Source organism: Myxocyprinus asiaticus, chromosome 7, assembly GCF_019703515.2.
Source record: "Myxocyprinus asiaticus isolate MX2 ecotype Aquarium Trade chromosome 7, UBuf_Myxa_2, whole genome shotgun sequence".
Lineage (NCBI taxonomy): Eukaryota > Metazoa > Chordata > Actinopteri > Cypriniformes > Catostomidae > Myxocyprinus > Myxocyprinus asiaticus.
In genome coordinates this window covers 43691483-43706973 of record NC_059350.1, presented here as the reverse complement: position 1 = coordinate 43706973, position 15491 = coordinate 43691483, and the positions used below count along the sequence as shown (strand labels likewise).

Sequence of the window (15491 nt, the reverse complement as noted above, 5' to 3'; positions counted from 1 at the left end):
TTATGGTCATTAAAATAAAACCTAAAAATAACCATTAAAGAACGTTCTAAAGTTCTGTTTGGGTTGTCAAACAAAAACCTCCCTGCAATGTTCTGGGGAGTTTCGTTTTTGGTTATAAAAATAACCATTTGAGAACGTTCTGAATAAGTTATTTTTTGGGTTGTCACAAAAGCCTGCCTGCAACGTGCTGGGAATGTTACTTTATGGTTATAAAAAATAGATCTTATAGAGAATGTTCCTAGAACGTTAGTTCCCAAAAAATAACCAAACGGGAACCATACGCTAACGTTAGGGGAATGTTCTGCATTTGCTGGGATGTCAGCCACCCATTTTTAATGAGTGCATTTGCATGCACACCAATACTCTAATAACAAAACAAAAAAATCTGACATGGCAAGAAAAGCACATTTACATGAAACTTCAAATCATCTGATTATTCCCTGCTTTTGACAATCAAAACGTAAACAGGCATGCATACAACACTTAAAAAGACGGCAGTAAAGCTGCAGAGTGAAATCATGTAAATGGACAAAAATGTATGTGTTGATCGGTTCATGCTTAAACCGTTATGACCATAACTCGATAAAATAAAATTCCATTAATTCCATGATCAAACACAAATACTAGATATGTGTGACTGGTTTATTACAGTGCCATATTCTCAAATACCCAAAGACAGATAGATCACATTTCATTCTATCTTAAATCATCAGAGCCATTCACACACAATTTTATTTCTTGTTTAACTGCAAGCCAAGCAAACAGAATATGGTATTATTGCTGAGAATGTTGTACCCCTATGGCTCCAGACCAGAGAAATTACAGTCCAAAACGCATCCCTGTGAAACTGAGTTTCAGTCTTAAAATGGAAAATTGCAACTTCCATAAATTCAGAATCTGTCTTAAAGCATGGTAACAGATGTGTGTGAATGCATCTCTCTTTCTTTCTCCAACACTTTTAAACTGAATTGAGGCTTTAAATGTTGCAGATTGACTACTATATTGCAAGAAGTGTGACAAGGATAACCAGAATTAACTGCAATAGATGCACAAAGTTATTTGTCAGTTAGCTTATACAGCATGGGAGAATGTTATTGCCTTCTTTATCGGATTACAATCTCAAAACAGGATGTCAATGAACACACATACACTATGGAGACATGCAAGACAAGAATGTCTTTAACAATGTTAACAGTACTTTTTTTCATTACATTTAATGTTAGATGTAAGTGGAAAACATTATCGACTAACAATACAAAACAGTGGAATAGACACACGAACAATTCATGCATATATATTGCTGTTTACATATTGGATAAGAAATAACCGCATTTTAAAGATCAAATATGGCTTATATTCTGATAATTAACCCTTCTGGCTTGATTGATCTGTCACTAATATCTAAAGCTCTTCACAAATCAAAATGTGTGAAAGGTGAAAGGTGTAGTCAGGTGTACCGTATTTTGCTGTTAAGCTCTCTCCTGGCCACAGTCAGTACACATGATACTATCTAAAGCTGCATGTGCTCGAGATTATTCTATTATTTCCTTAGCATGTCCTGCAATGGGCCTGGTAGATACTTCATCATCGTGTCCATGATGTTTTCCTCTTCATCGTCATCGCCACAGCCAGACGGTACCGCTTTCTTTGGACGAGTCAGACTGCCTTCGCTGGCTTGCTCCATGGCTGCCTGTGCCTCGGCTTCTGCCTCCTCTCGTTTCTTGATGCCGTACTAATACACAACAAACCAAGGCATGTCATTAATTACCCTTGGTAACATGGTACAGTGATGGTATGAAATATTAATACCATGGTAATTTGATTTTATGCACTTTTACTTCACTATATGGTCCAATATTACATTTAATTTGGTAAAGAAATACCATGATATTTACATGGTACTCCAAGGTACTTCATAGAAAACCGTAGTATTGCCACGGTAAAGTGTCCAAAAAATCTTGGTAATACCATGGTGCATTTTTGTCAGTGTAAAAATAACTCAAACGCTCAAATAATCACCATTTTACAAATATTATAGCCAGAAACTGCCAAACAGCTGAGAAGGGTTTAGCTGCAGGCATCGCTCCAAAAAGGGGCTTAAGCTCCAAATCGACATTAAAGATATAGGGAGCCCAAGACCTAACTTGTTTCCTAACCTTAACCCCTTTTGAAGTTGGCGTAACCCCCTTTTGGAGTAACCCCACCCTCTTTTGGAGATTCCGCCCCCATTTGGAGGTCTTTAGCCTGCAGCTATACCTACTTGAAACAACTCATGTATCAGCTCAGTGAGAGTGTTTACTTTACATGCACAGCAATACACTAATAGTAACTAGCCAAAAATCATCTTATTCAGAAAATCTAACAATGCAAGAAAGCCACATTTACATTAGATTTAAAATCATTGGGCCATTCACCGTTTTTACATCAAACTGTACACAGGCATGAGCACAACACTTTGCACACATCTAATAAGCCTGCAAGGAAATATAGAAAAATCTGGGTAATTGGAAAAATCTAAGTGTAGCTAAAAATCTATCGTTTTATTGTTAAACTGTTTATGACCTTACCCCGAAAAAAGGAACGTCATTTAAAGCATTTACTGTACATGACCACACACTTTGTCAGCTTATTGAGCTGTAACATAATCAGTGTAAGACTGTGCAAGTAATGTGCTTGTCCTAGGATTTTGTCTGTCACTATCAAGAGGGCAAGGAAGGTGTAGGTCCATACAATGCAAGTTAATGGTGACCAGAACTTTGAAGGTCCAAAAAGCATATAAAGGCAGTATAAAAGCAATCCACACGACCTCAGTGGTTAAATCCATATCTTCTGAAGTGATATGATAGGTGTGGTTGAAAAACAAATCAATATTTAAGTCCTTTTTTACTATTAATTTTCCTCCCTGCCCAGTAGGTGGTGATATGCACAAAGAATGCAAATCGCCAAAAGAAGAAGAATATGAAAGTGAAAGTGGAGATTTATAGTTAAAAAGGACTTAAATATTGATCTGTTTTTCACACACACACCTATTATATTGCTTCTGAAGACAGATTTAACCACTGGAGTCGTATGGATTACTTTTAATGCCACCATTAGGGGCAGTGGTGGCTCAGTGGTTAAGGCTCTGGGTTACTGATCAGAAGGTTGGGGATTCAAGCCCCAGCACTGCCAAGTTGCCACTGTTGGGCCCTTGAGCAAGGCCCTTGACCCTATCTGCTCCAGGGGCGCCATATCATGGCTGACCCTGCACTCTGACCCCAGCCTAGCTGGGATATGTGAAAAAAAGAATTTCACTGTATGTGTGATAAATAAATATAATTAATTAATTTATATGCTTTTTGGACCTTCAAAATTCTGGCCACCATTCACTTGCATTGTATGGACCTACCCTACAGAACTGAAATATTCTTCTAAAAATCTTTGTTTGTGTTTAGCAGTAGAAAGAAAGTTATACACATCTATGATAGCATGAGGGTGAGTAAATGATGAGAGAATTTTCATTTTTGGGTGAACTATCCCTTTAAGAAATCTTTCAAAAGGTAGATTATGTAATTATTGCTATATTGACTATATTTTAAAGAGGCCCTATTCAGCTTTTTGTGATTTTACCTTTCCTTTAGTGTGTAATATAGTCATTTAGTGTGTGCATGTAAAAGGTCTGCATAGTTACAAAGAACAAAGTCCACGCCAAAGGGAGTAACTCTCTCCCACAGAAAACACTGCTCCTGAACTGCCTGAAACGCCTGGTTTGCAGTCCAGCCATTATTTCCGTGACATAGCTATGTCACTATGTAACACATTTGCATTATGCCCGCTTAAAGCCCAGGAGCTGAAACTCAGTTATGGTAAGGGGCGTTACATTTCCGACACACGCTCTAAGCGGTTGACCAGTCACAACAGACTGGGCCAGCTGACCAATCAGAGCAGACTGTACTTTTCGGAAAGGGGGGCTTTAAGGAGACAGGAACTAAATCAGAACGTTTCAGACAGAGGATGAAAAGAGGTGCTGCAGCAATGTACAGTATGAGAAAAATAATGTGTTTTTTGAACATTAAAGCATGTAAACCTATTCTAGTAGACCCCCAAAATAAAATTATGAACCTGTAAATGAGCATAATATGGACGCTTTAAGACCTATTGGTCGATCGAACCTTGTCTCTGATGCCCTGTCTTAAGGCTTCCCGCTCTGCTTCCATCTTGGCGTGTTTGGCCTTCCTCTCCTCCTCCTCCTGTCTGAGAGCTTCCTGTCTCGCCTCTTCCTTCTCTTTTTCTGCTTCAGGGTCTTTATCCTCCTCTCCCCCCATCATTTTACCTACATCAGGGGGGCCTCCTGCTCACAGATAAGAAATGAATTATTACAAATGTAACAAAATAATAGGTTACATGAAAAATGTCACACAGATATTTAAATATGTAATAGGACCAAGTAGCACAGCGTATTACTGTACTACAGGGCGAGTTCAGCAAAAGTTAGACTAATACGTTTTATGATAGATTGCCCTTTTTTACAACTGGAACCGTTACTCACCGTGCTCAGAACTGTTCGGCCCAATGGTAGAAAAGCACCTATTGAAATAACTAAAAAAGGAACTAAAGTAAACCCCACTCCTGTTGTAGATCCACTGAAATATTTACAATTTTACTTGACTTTTTCATAAGTGACCTGAATATTATTTTCCATAGGAGAGTTCAGCCAAGTACACCATATGCAGTTTTGTGAAGCGTTTAGACAAGCATTGACACCACTGATGCTTGCCTTCACAAAATGAGACTGAAGTTACAAATCTTTTACATATGATTGTTCATACACTTGAATTACTATATTATCCCTGTGATTACGTTTGTGCTGAAGAGTTGTGTTTTTAACATACCTGTAGGTATTTTTTAGGTAACGTTAACGATAGTTAGTGTACTAGTATTGGTTAGTCAAGTAAAGCTGTGCCAAAATTATGTACATATTTTATTGTACTGTATTGGGCCTATACAGTTCATAGTAATATTAATACATTTCAATCTTTGGTTTTAAAATTTGTTTTTTTTGTTTTGTTTTTTTTACTTGTATATGCTAAACAATTTTGGTAGAGTGTAGGGTTGCCACTTGATGTCCAATCTTGGTGCTAAAGCAAAACCAGTTGAGAACTTGTGTGCATCATGAATGCTGGAAAATGTAGACAACCTAGAAATAGATCCAGTTGCCTGGTGCTTCAAGGAAAAACCTCTGTTTATACATATCATTTTCATGACCAATAAAGGGATAATATTTGGTTTACCTTGAGGCCATAATATTTAAGATTCCTAAAAAGTCAATCTAATATAGTGCCAGCACAATTTGTAGCTCGTCCTTGAATTTGGGTGTTTCTATTGTGCTTAAATTTCATTACAAAAGAGAGTCCTAAAAACATCAACCAGATTCAGACAATATGGCGAGAGACAAAATTTGCCAATCTAGTTCACTTTAGAGTGTTAACATATGGTACTACGTGTGTTCTCCTTTCCATTTTTGAACATCTAACCAGATGGCATCAAGAAGGTTTTCTTTTTGAAATGTTTAAACAAACCTGCTATTTTCACACAATGTTTTTGAGCCTGTGATTAAACACACACTGTCACTTATGCACTGCTCTGAGATCAGTTTAAGTCTTACTTTTTGAAATATTTAGTCTGTGTTAGGTGAGTGCAGCTGGTGCTCTTCACATTGCCCTCTACTGCAGTCAGCTGCTCTATGGCTCTGGTCCACCGGTGACATCAGCTCCTCTTCTTTATATATATATATATATATCTCCCCTTTCTCCCCAGTTTTGGAATGCCCAGTTCCCACTACTTACTTACTAGGTCCTCGTGGTGGCCCGGTTACTCACCTCAATCTGGGTGGTGGAGGACAAGTCTCAGTTGCCTCCGCTTCTGAGACAGTCAGTCCGTGCATCTTATCGTGTGGCTCGCTGTGCATGACACCAAGGAGACTCACAGCATGTGGAGGATCATGTTATTCTCCACAATCCACCCACAACTTACCACGCACCTCATTGAGAGCAAGAACCACTTAATCATGACCACAAGGAGGTTACCCCATGTTAATCTACCCTCCCTAGCAACCGGACCAATTTGATTGCTTAGGAGACCTGGCTGGAGTCACTCAGCACACCCTGGATTCGAACTCGTGACTCCAGGGGTGGTAGTCAGCGTCAATACTCGCCGAGTTACCCAGGCCCCTCAGCTCCTCTAATTTAAACACATTCAGGTTTGAGTCTGAAAGTGCTGTAGCAAATATTTGAATTGCACAGCCGTTGGGCATCCACGTTATAACCATTTGGGACCACACCACACCACATCACTTTATGTATGTGTGTGTATGTATGTATATATGTATGTATGTATATGTATATGTTTATATATATATATATATATATATATATATATATATATATATATATATATATATATATATATATATATAGTCTTATTGTGTGTTCTATATATACTTTAATTTCTATTCAAATTTTATTGTTTTTATTTATTTTTATATTTTTTTATTACATTTTTTTTTTTTTTATTATTATTATTATCTATGTCTTGTTGCTGTTTTGTATTGTTGTGCACTGGAAGCTCCTGTCACCAAGACAAATTCCTTATATGTGTAAGCATACCAAGGTACTTTTTGGTACTTATTTTAGTGGGAAATGAACCTATCAATTGCACAGTCTTTTAATTTTAATTATACAAGGGACAATTACATTTCTCTATAAAAAATGAAGTTGAGGTGGAACATAACGAAGGGCTCATCCCTTTTTTTAAATAGCCAGTAGTCTTTAGTTTACATCCAGTGTTGGGTAAGTTACTCAAAAAAGTCATCCACAACACAATACTAATTAAATAATAATCACGTTACTAATTACTTTACTTTTACGTTACTTTCTAAAAAACTTTTCACTGAAACGATTTGGTTTTTCTGCTCAATGAATTCAAAATAATGTCTATATTTACTCCTTGTTCATTGTCGCACGCAAGTCATACTCTCATTATCACGTGTTACAGTGACTTATAAGTACTGGTTAGTGACTTTTCAGTTGTCACAGAAACACAAACAGACATACATACAATATGAACAAAATTCTAAACTGTTTTAAATGTATTCTACATTAATAATATTATTTTAGATATACACTCACCGAGAACTTAATTAGTAACACCTTTACACCTACTAAATCATGTGATTATCTTATCAGCCAATCGTGTGGCAGCAGTGCAATGCATAAAATCATGCAGATACAGGTCAGGAGCTTCAGTTAATGTTCACATCAACCATCAGAATGGGGAAAAAAATGTGATCTCATTGATTTCGACCATGGCATGATTGTTGGTGCCAGACAGGCTGGTTTGAGTATTTCTGTAACTGCTGATCTCCTGGGATTTTCGCCACCGCTACATCACCATGAAGTATGCCATCATTGTACCGAAAGTCAAGATCAGCCTCCTGGCTCAGCCAGCGCAGTTGCTCCACAGCAGCTGCACAGCGCTCTGATGACGACAGCTTACTCATGATTGGCCAGACTCTCTGATGACAACGATGACGTACTTTACATGGGCTTAGTTTGCAATGGCATATTACACATACTAGTCTTACTACTTTTGCTATTCTGTGGCAGAAATAGTAAGAGTAGTATGGTAGTATGCCATTACCAAGGTGTTAATTCTGACACCTTCATTTCTGCTAAATTCTCACAAATCCGTGTTTTTATAACACAATTCTCTTTTCATGTCATCCTAATCTTATATATCATGTTTATTCATCAAAACAATTCAAAATGACTCAAAACTTCTGACTCCTTTATTGGTATTAAAATATTATGGGCTTATATCTGACTTTCTTCTTGTACAAAAAAAATTGAAGCATTTGTTTATCTGAATTTCTCAAATCTACTTCGTCTGAGAAAAATTGTGCAATGTGCCATGACTGATGTAGGTTCAGCACACCACAGAAAGCACAAAGTGTCTGGCTTGACGGCTCTCTTTTCAACTCCTCCCCCGACTGCAACCGGCAAATCTCGCTGATCAGTAAGGCAAGGCGCAGTTGAATTCGAACACACCTTAATTGAAAGTCAGTAACTGTAATTTGATATCACAAACAAAATGTGTTTATTTTTTACACTACTTTTTTGACAAAGTAATTAGATTACTACTTACGTTTTAATCAGATTACACCCAACACTTTTTATGTCACAACCATGAACGTGCTTTGCTACTTGCTATTACTAGTCAGAAGTACTGTAAGTGATAGTTGGGGGAGGGATATTCTCAAAATTTTAGCTCCATATTCCTGGTACAGCCTGATCTCACGAAAATTACGTGATCATTGCCACATTTTTGCAAACCAAAATGACATGCTGCATGTATTACACATTTAGCTGCAGTTTCCCAGTGAAATGTCCAGCAGGGGGCACCAAAAACGAGTGAAATTGTGTCATGATCAGACAAGGTTTTTAAGGAGAATGTTAAATGTAGGTTTTAATGTATAAAATGTACTTCCCTAACCTAAAACTTTAACCTAAACCTAACCAATAGTTTTCTAAAATCAAATGAGAGGTAGACATAAAAAACAGACATCCTTACCCTTAACCAACACCTTAACCTAACTAATAGTGTCCAAAAACAAAAAGCACATGTTCTGAAGCAAATGCATCATCTCATGTCACTCACTCTTGCTTTGTGTGTCAGCTTCCGTCCTTGACTGGGCTTGAGCCCCAGTTTTCTGAGTCCAAAGACCAACACTCTATGAAGTGAGCTACCGCAGAAGCTAATCACATTGGAATAGATGTGTAAATATTCGTGAGTCTATAATACAAGCCTTAAACTTTTTTTTAAAACGTTTTAAAAACGTTTTTCAAATGATGCGTTAGAGTAAAAGTGTTTCAATATCATAACATAGCAGTGTGTGAGTGGAAGAAAGAAAAATAAGTGTTGAGAAAGTCATAATCAGCCATTTTATTGATGATTTGTGTGAAAGTGAATAAAACACACAGTTGTAGCACCTCTAGTGTTAATTTAACCAGGAAACTGCGGCAAATCGTAGAACGAGGCACCTAAAATTTTGCAAAAATTGTGTTTTAGTAACATTTATTCTATGAGACTGGGTTGTCCCGGAAAGAGACCATACATTTTAAATACATATCTCTGCTAAAAGTTAATTTTGTTAACATTTCAGAGTATACTAGCTGGCCCGAAAGCTTACAGACATGAACTAAAATCCACAACACTTTGCAAAAAAAAATTATTTAATGAGGTCTCTCATTTTCGTAATACCACTGGTTAAATTTTAAATGTCAGTATACTTCCTGGCAAATATTTCTGGAATATGTGCTGTGATTTCACACTCTATAGGCTCTCAGTATCTATGGGCTCTATGAACGGCAAAAGAAAAAAAAGAAGAAAAAAAAGAGAAAAAAAAAAAAAAAAAAAGAAAAATAAAAAGAAGCTCACCGCGGCCCGCGCGTGTTAGCCAATCAGAAAACTTGACACTCCCGAGTTTGGGGCGGGACTACATAGCTGTTTGTCCGACGGGAGAGTGTTTGGAAGAACTTTTTGGACATAGTCATTATATTTAACGTATGTTTAGTACCTATAGTGGCGCAGAAATTTCATTTTGCAATATCAACACACCGGTAAGAGCGTCCCTCTTCATTATTAGAAGAATACTGTGTATGAATTTTACTAAACATATGAGACACTAGCAGTTTACTCGTACTACAGGGGCGTAGTTTCCAGGAGGGATGGGGGGGGGGGAGGTGACCCCCCAATAATCAAAACAAGCAAGTACAACCCCCAATATTTATACCATTATCATTATGTAAATGCTTCATGTTGCAAGCCCCCCCCCAATCATGTTCAAGCCAAATCTACGCCCTTGACTGACTATGATACTCAGTTGTTCTCTGGAACCGACCTTCTGCACATAGAAGTTGTTAAACGCGGTCTAGTGTTGCTTTAGACAGTAGCAAGACGTTCTCTCTGGTGCGTGAAGATCAATACGGAACGATCCCAAGGGAGCGCGCACGTGACCGCTGCTGCAGCAGCACTAAATCACTGACTCAAATCTTTCATTGGAAGTTCTAATCACCCATACGGGCATACATACACTCACCTCCCATTGCTGCCTTCAGCAGGAAATTCATGATGGCTTTTCAAGTGTTCTTCTTCAAATTTATATGAGCAGCGATCTTTTTACTGCCAGATCTGCAAACAAACAAACAAACAAAAAACAACTTTGTTAATAATAATTTAAATTAATAAAATATCTTATATTACGTGTATCAAATAACATTTTACATTATATATATATATATATATATATATATATATATATATATATATATATATATATATATATATGTATGTATATAATTTAAAAATAAAAATGATAATTAAAATCAATGGGACTGCAGTAACTCCAGAAGCCGCACAACGCTTTGTCCTTCAGCGCGCACAAGGTGCAATGTGAAACCAGTTTTGCACATGTAGCTATTGTCTTTCATCGGTGTTCTCCGTTCGAAAATAATAAACTAAATACCCTGCACATCTCACACGGTGACAGTTTCATCAAATCCCTCCGTGCAACTGATGCTGACGCCGACGATCAGGCTGTCACACTACAGCAATCCCATTGTACTGAGCTAATTCATTTCATTTGTGTAACTGTATATCACCAGAGCAAGACACGGTGCGTGTTTTAGATACAAAATGTACCTATCAACTTCCGGAGGTCAGAGATCCGATTGGTAACTTTGAACGTTTTAATCAAAGACTTCCGTAATACAGCGCAGGATAAGGTGCTTTCGGTTGTAATAATATGGTCCAAGCTCGCTAGGGTATCTAGCAATTGTTTTGTGTGAGCAATCGTTCCAACCTCAGTAGTCATTACCTTTATTGAACCCCCGCCGCAAAGGCACGGCAGTGTTCGAGTACACTACACAAGCCGTTTTCAGTACCACCTTCAAGGGACAGCGCCTGCTCGTGACCGCGCAACCCTACCAGCTGTAAGAAATGGCATGTAAATACCTGCTTTAGTGAGCTTGAGTCCGCGACGGGAGCGAGGAATCGTGCCGATATGGAAGTTGAGGTGGGCCAGTTGTTTAAGATGTGTTATTAGCCCGCAATGAGCATTCCTGAATCTCCAGGCGTCTCTTCCTGCTCGCACAGCGCCTGTTAAGAGTGTTGGCCAAGGGAACTGCAGCCTGAACGTAAGACGGTGAGACCCTTGCGCATTACACGCAGCCCTTTCCCATCAAAAACATCCCACGTCCTCCGCCAGAGAGAGGAGCGATTTATTGGAGGTGCCGGTGTGAAACACGCCTCAGTCTTTAGGCAGGTGATTCTTCCGATTCAACTGAAAGCTTCGTATAACAGATGCTGTCAGACCTGGGAGATGAAAGATGAAGGATCTTCACCCCTCTACTAGAGCGCAGGGGTCTCTTAAGAGTAATGTGCTGTGAAAGTGCTGAATCAGGATCTATGGCTCAAACTGGGCTTGCCCTTTACAGGTCCACTTCAACCATATTGACTACAATCATGCACAGTGGCCCCAAAATATATGTGGACACTTAAGCTACACTTAAAAATGTATGAATGTCATTGCATCAAAAACAAAATATCTGGGCATTTATTTTAAAGAATAATTTTATACAAATAAAAAATGTAGTTACGGTAAGGCACTTACAATAGAAGTGAATGGGGCCAGTCCATAAATGTTAAAATTTATGGACTGGCCCCAATCACTTCCATCGAAAGTGCCTGACTTAGCTGCAGTTTTTGCCTTTTTTAATAAATGAGGGGCGAGTCGAAATTATTTTTTATATAATATTTATAGAAATTATTATTTGCAGTGTGTCTGTCTTCTCTGAGTGAAGGTTTTTTTTCTAATTAATCACCCCTTTAGAGGAAAACAACAAAGAGCAGATAGACAGATGTACCACACACACACACACACACACACACACACACACACACACACATGCACACACACACACACACACACACACACACACACTCACATATAAATAGCATGGCTTGTTGCATGTCTTTGTATGTGCTGATACACCAATCACCATAAGTGCTCTGCATTGACAAACTGGAAACAGGAGCTACTGAGAGCATAAAATCAAAGAAAGTTGTTGTTCTATTCTTCAGTTCAGAATTGGTTTAAATTCCCTGGCAGATTAAGTTAAAGGAAATGTTTAATTGGGGTTTACTGTATATTGATTTAAAAATCTGTCTGATACCAGCAACATACAACAGTCAGTTAGGTGCAGTGGTATCCTAGAGAGATAAACACCTTTTAGCTCCCCACATGACTCTGCACGATTCACACACTCCCTCACACTTTAGGCAACACTGCACTGCGCAAAGGTTCTCTCCCTCCAGACATAGCACCACCCTGTTGCTGTGCTGTTAAAAACTGGCTGGATGCAATTGGAGCCCAATGACTCATGGAAAGGGCTCAGTATTCCAACATTCTCTCTGTTGAGGAGGAGAATGTATGTTTGCCACACTGACAAACTTAAAAACTCAAGCAAAAGAGCATAATTCTTTAGCATTTATAAGTTCTAAAGGTGCATCAGAGCAAGATTGCTATTTTTATTTAGGATCGGGGGTACCAAATTGCTATTGCAAAACCCATATTGTTTGACCACTGTTCTGAATATTAGAAGGAGTATGTTTCAATGTCTCACAGTAAAATAATAATAATAATAAAAAACGTGTTGTTTCACATTAAAAAAGCAATTGTTCATGCTGCATTAACATTTTAAGTTGTCAATTTAAGAGGGAAAGTTGTTTAACCCTTTAAGCTATGAAGGTGTTTTTTAAAGATTTCCTGTTTTAGTGGCAAGCCCAAAATTAAAGGCTTATAACTAAAAAAAAAAAAAACAAAGAGGGTCAAATGTTTGGTATCATTTTAAAGAACACTTTTCCAATTGTTTAATGATATAGATTGTTATAAATTCTAAGAATCTCAGCCTAAGAAACTGTTGAAAAAAAAAAAAAGAAACTTGAGCCAAAACGTAACTTTATTTTTTATTTTTCTGATTTGACATTACACAATATATTTCAGGGTGTTAATAAGGTAGCTCCAAAGAACTGCTTTTGTTTTGTTCCCAATCAGGTCACTGAGTAACATTTTGTGTTGATACGACAAAGCAATAAAAAGTTATTATATAACAAAAATAAGTGTCCTAGTGTCCAAAAACGTCTCCAAGTGTCCAAAAGCCTCTCCGAACAACTAAAACATAATAATTGTACATAAAAACTAATTACACATGCAAATACAACAATGACTAAAAGCATGCAGGCATGAGTAACGAGATCTCGTTCAGTTCCATTAAATGTAACATGTATGCCAAAGACATGTACTTAGCTATTACTCACTATATTTTTGTCTGTGAGTAAAACAAGGGGTAGGCTGGTTGTATTCTACTTTTTGAGAGCTTTCCAATGACATATGACACATGGCTATTTGATCTGTTTGATGTTTTTACTAATTACAATAATATGTGCAGTGCAAAATTATTAATAAATGATCAAATTGGAACACTTCTGATTTGTCTGCAAATTTGTTCATAATGCCTACAAGCGTAGTAAAGTAGAGCTTCTAAGCTTTAAAACGATACCTATTTTGTGTTGGTCAAGACTGTAGTTATTAATATTTTGATGATTCTTTTTTTCGAGGCGATCCAAGCTTAAAGGGTTAAACAGAACATAGTTCACTGGTCCCACTTTATATTCTAGGTTTATTTAACTACATGTAGTTCCACACATAAATACATTGTATTGTATGTATTTTAATGTTTAGAAGTATGGGTAAGGATTGGGTTAGAGTTAGATTTACGTTTAGGGGTAAGGTCAACGGTGTAACTACAGATGTAATTAAATGCAGGTACTTTAAATGTAAGTACAATGCAACAACACATATGTACTGAACATAATAAGTACATTGTATCAAATTGCTTTAGTACAAAGTAGTTAAAGACACCTAATATAAAGTGGGTCCAGTTTCCTTAAATCAGTCAAACTTGTTAAATGAACTTAATGTCTTTTTAAGTAAACTTGACTTTCTTAGTTCAATCAACTTCAACTCTAATTTATCAGAAGTAAAATATCCTGGTAAATGGCCAATTGATGTTCAGAGACCCCTTTTGAATTCATACTCAGTGTCTGAATACGCTTGTCCAGTAGATACATATGGCAAAAAGGCAAAATTATTTTTACAGCAATATGCATGTTACAGCCCTGCATCAAAGTGGATAGCAGTAGAAGTTGGATAGAGTAAAGGCTACACAATGTATGTGATTTCCTCTCTTTTAAATGAGCAAACCTCCATTTCCCCTTATTTCTCTCCTAGCACAGTAATATTTATCCCTCTTCCCTGCTCTGAGTTTGACAAAAGAGATATGGGGTCATTACATCAAGCAATGAACAAAGGCCCTCTGAGATCATCAGTTGCATCGATCGTGAATGTAGATCAATATTAGACTGAGAGAGGGAGTGAGCAAGAGAAAGATGGTCCAAGTTTTATGGTCCAACTATTTCTGCTGAACTTTTATTCTGCAAGCATTTATCTCTTCTGGAATGCAGCCAAATGGGAAACACTGATTTATACCTACTCATGGCAGAGAGCTGAGTGGACAAAAAGATGTTGTGAGCAGAGGACAGGAGGAACTCCTTTTATTGAAACACAGAGGGTGAAGAATAGAAGACTGTTGTGCAAACATTTTTAAAGAATGTATGGGATTTAGAGAGAAATAACCTTAGATAAGCTAGCTTACTGCAGCCATGTTTAGTTAAGTTTAGTTAGAGAGATCACATAATCGAAGATTTCTAAGAGTTAATCACAGGGTTTACAATCATCAATGAGAGAAAAATGTGCTTAAAATGTCATTTTTGCACAGGCTTGAAGGTTAAATTCATAAAATCTGCTATCTCATTTCCCCTGGGCAGAGCATCCCTATAAAGCTTTTTGGCATTTTCCATTCATCCTTGTCAGAAGATTTTAAACAGGTTATGACTGCAACAGAACTCAGCAAAAGAGGGAGTGAAGGGCAGCAGGGGACAGACAATTTGCAGCACTGCAAGAATTGGTTTAACTTTAGCTCCAAATCTCGATAAAGGGGAAAATAACAGTCTGTTCTTGTTTCTGCAACCATAGTTAGAGCAGGTTACTCGAAAGAGACCATATAACGCCTGTCATTGTGTATTTGTGGTTTTGTTTTGCTTTGAGCTTGCCATGTGAATGTGTCCTTGTCCTCACTCACGTTTCACTGCGACACGCAAGGTCAACAAGCCTCCGTTATACACGCACCAAACCCCTCCCACCCTCTCATCGACGTCTCATTTTTGAAGATTGAGTCTCAGCAGTCTCGCTTTGCTTATGCAACTTGCTGGTCCACTTTTACACACATCATGCCAATGCCACTGCAATGCAGCAACGACCGAGCGCGCGGCCAGCC

General features: G+C 37.7%; 1 protein-coding gene across 1 annotated transcript; it reads right to left on the bottom strand.

Moving 5' to 3' along the window:
• Window positions 1–621: 621 nt before the first annotated feature.
• Window positions 622–11452, bottom strand: LOC127443992 (complexin-1-like). The gene is made up of 4 exons (XM_051703113.1): window positions 11050–11452; window positions 10136–10227; window positions 4152–4330; window positions 622–1732 (listed from the first exon to the last, which is right to left on the bottom strand). Exons 2-4 carry the CDS (start codon window positions 10164–10166, stop codon window positions 1541–1543), a joined length of 402 nt encoding a protein of 133 aa, XP_051559073.1. The 5' UTR covers window positions 10167–10227; window positions 11050–11452; the 3' UTR covers window positions 622–1540.
• Window positions 11453–15491: the final 4039 nt, after the last annotated feature.

Bases quoted from the DNA above. Each gene is read 5' to 3' on its own strand.
- LOC127443992 (XM_051703113.1), bottom strand. From the start codon at position 10,166: ATGAATTTCCTGCTGAAGGCAGCAATGGGAG. The intron at 4,331-10,135 runs GTGAGTGTATGT...ATCTGTGAGCAG, and splicing joins GCTGAAGGCAGCAATGGGAG to GAGGCCCCCCTGATGTAGGT. The intron at 1,733-4,151 runs GTTCGATCGACC...GTTGTGTATTAG, and splicing joins GACAGGGCATCAGAGACAAG to TACGGCATCAAGAAACGAGA.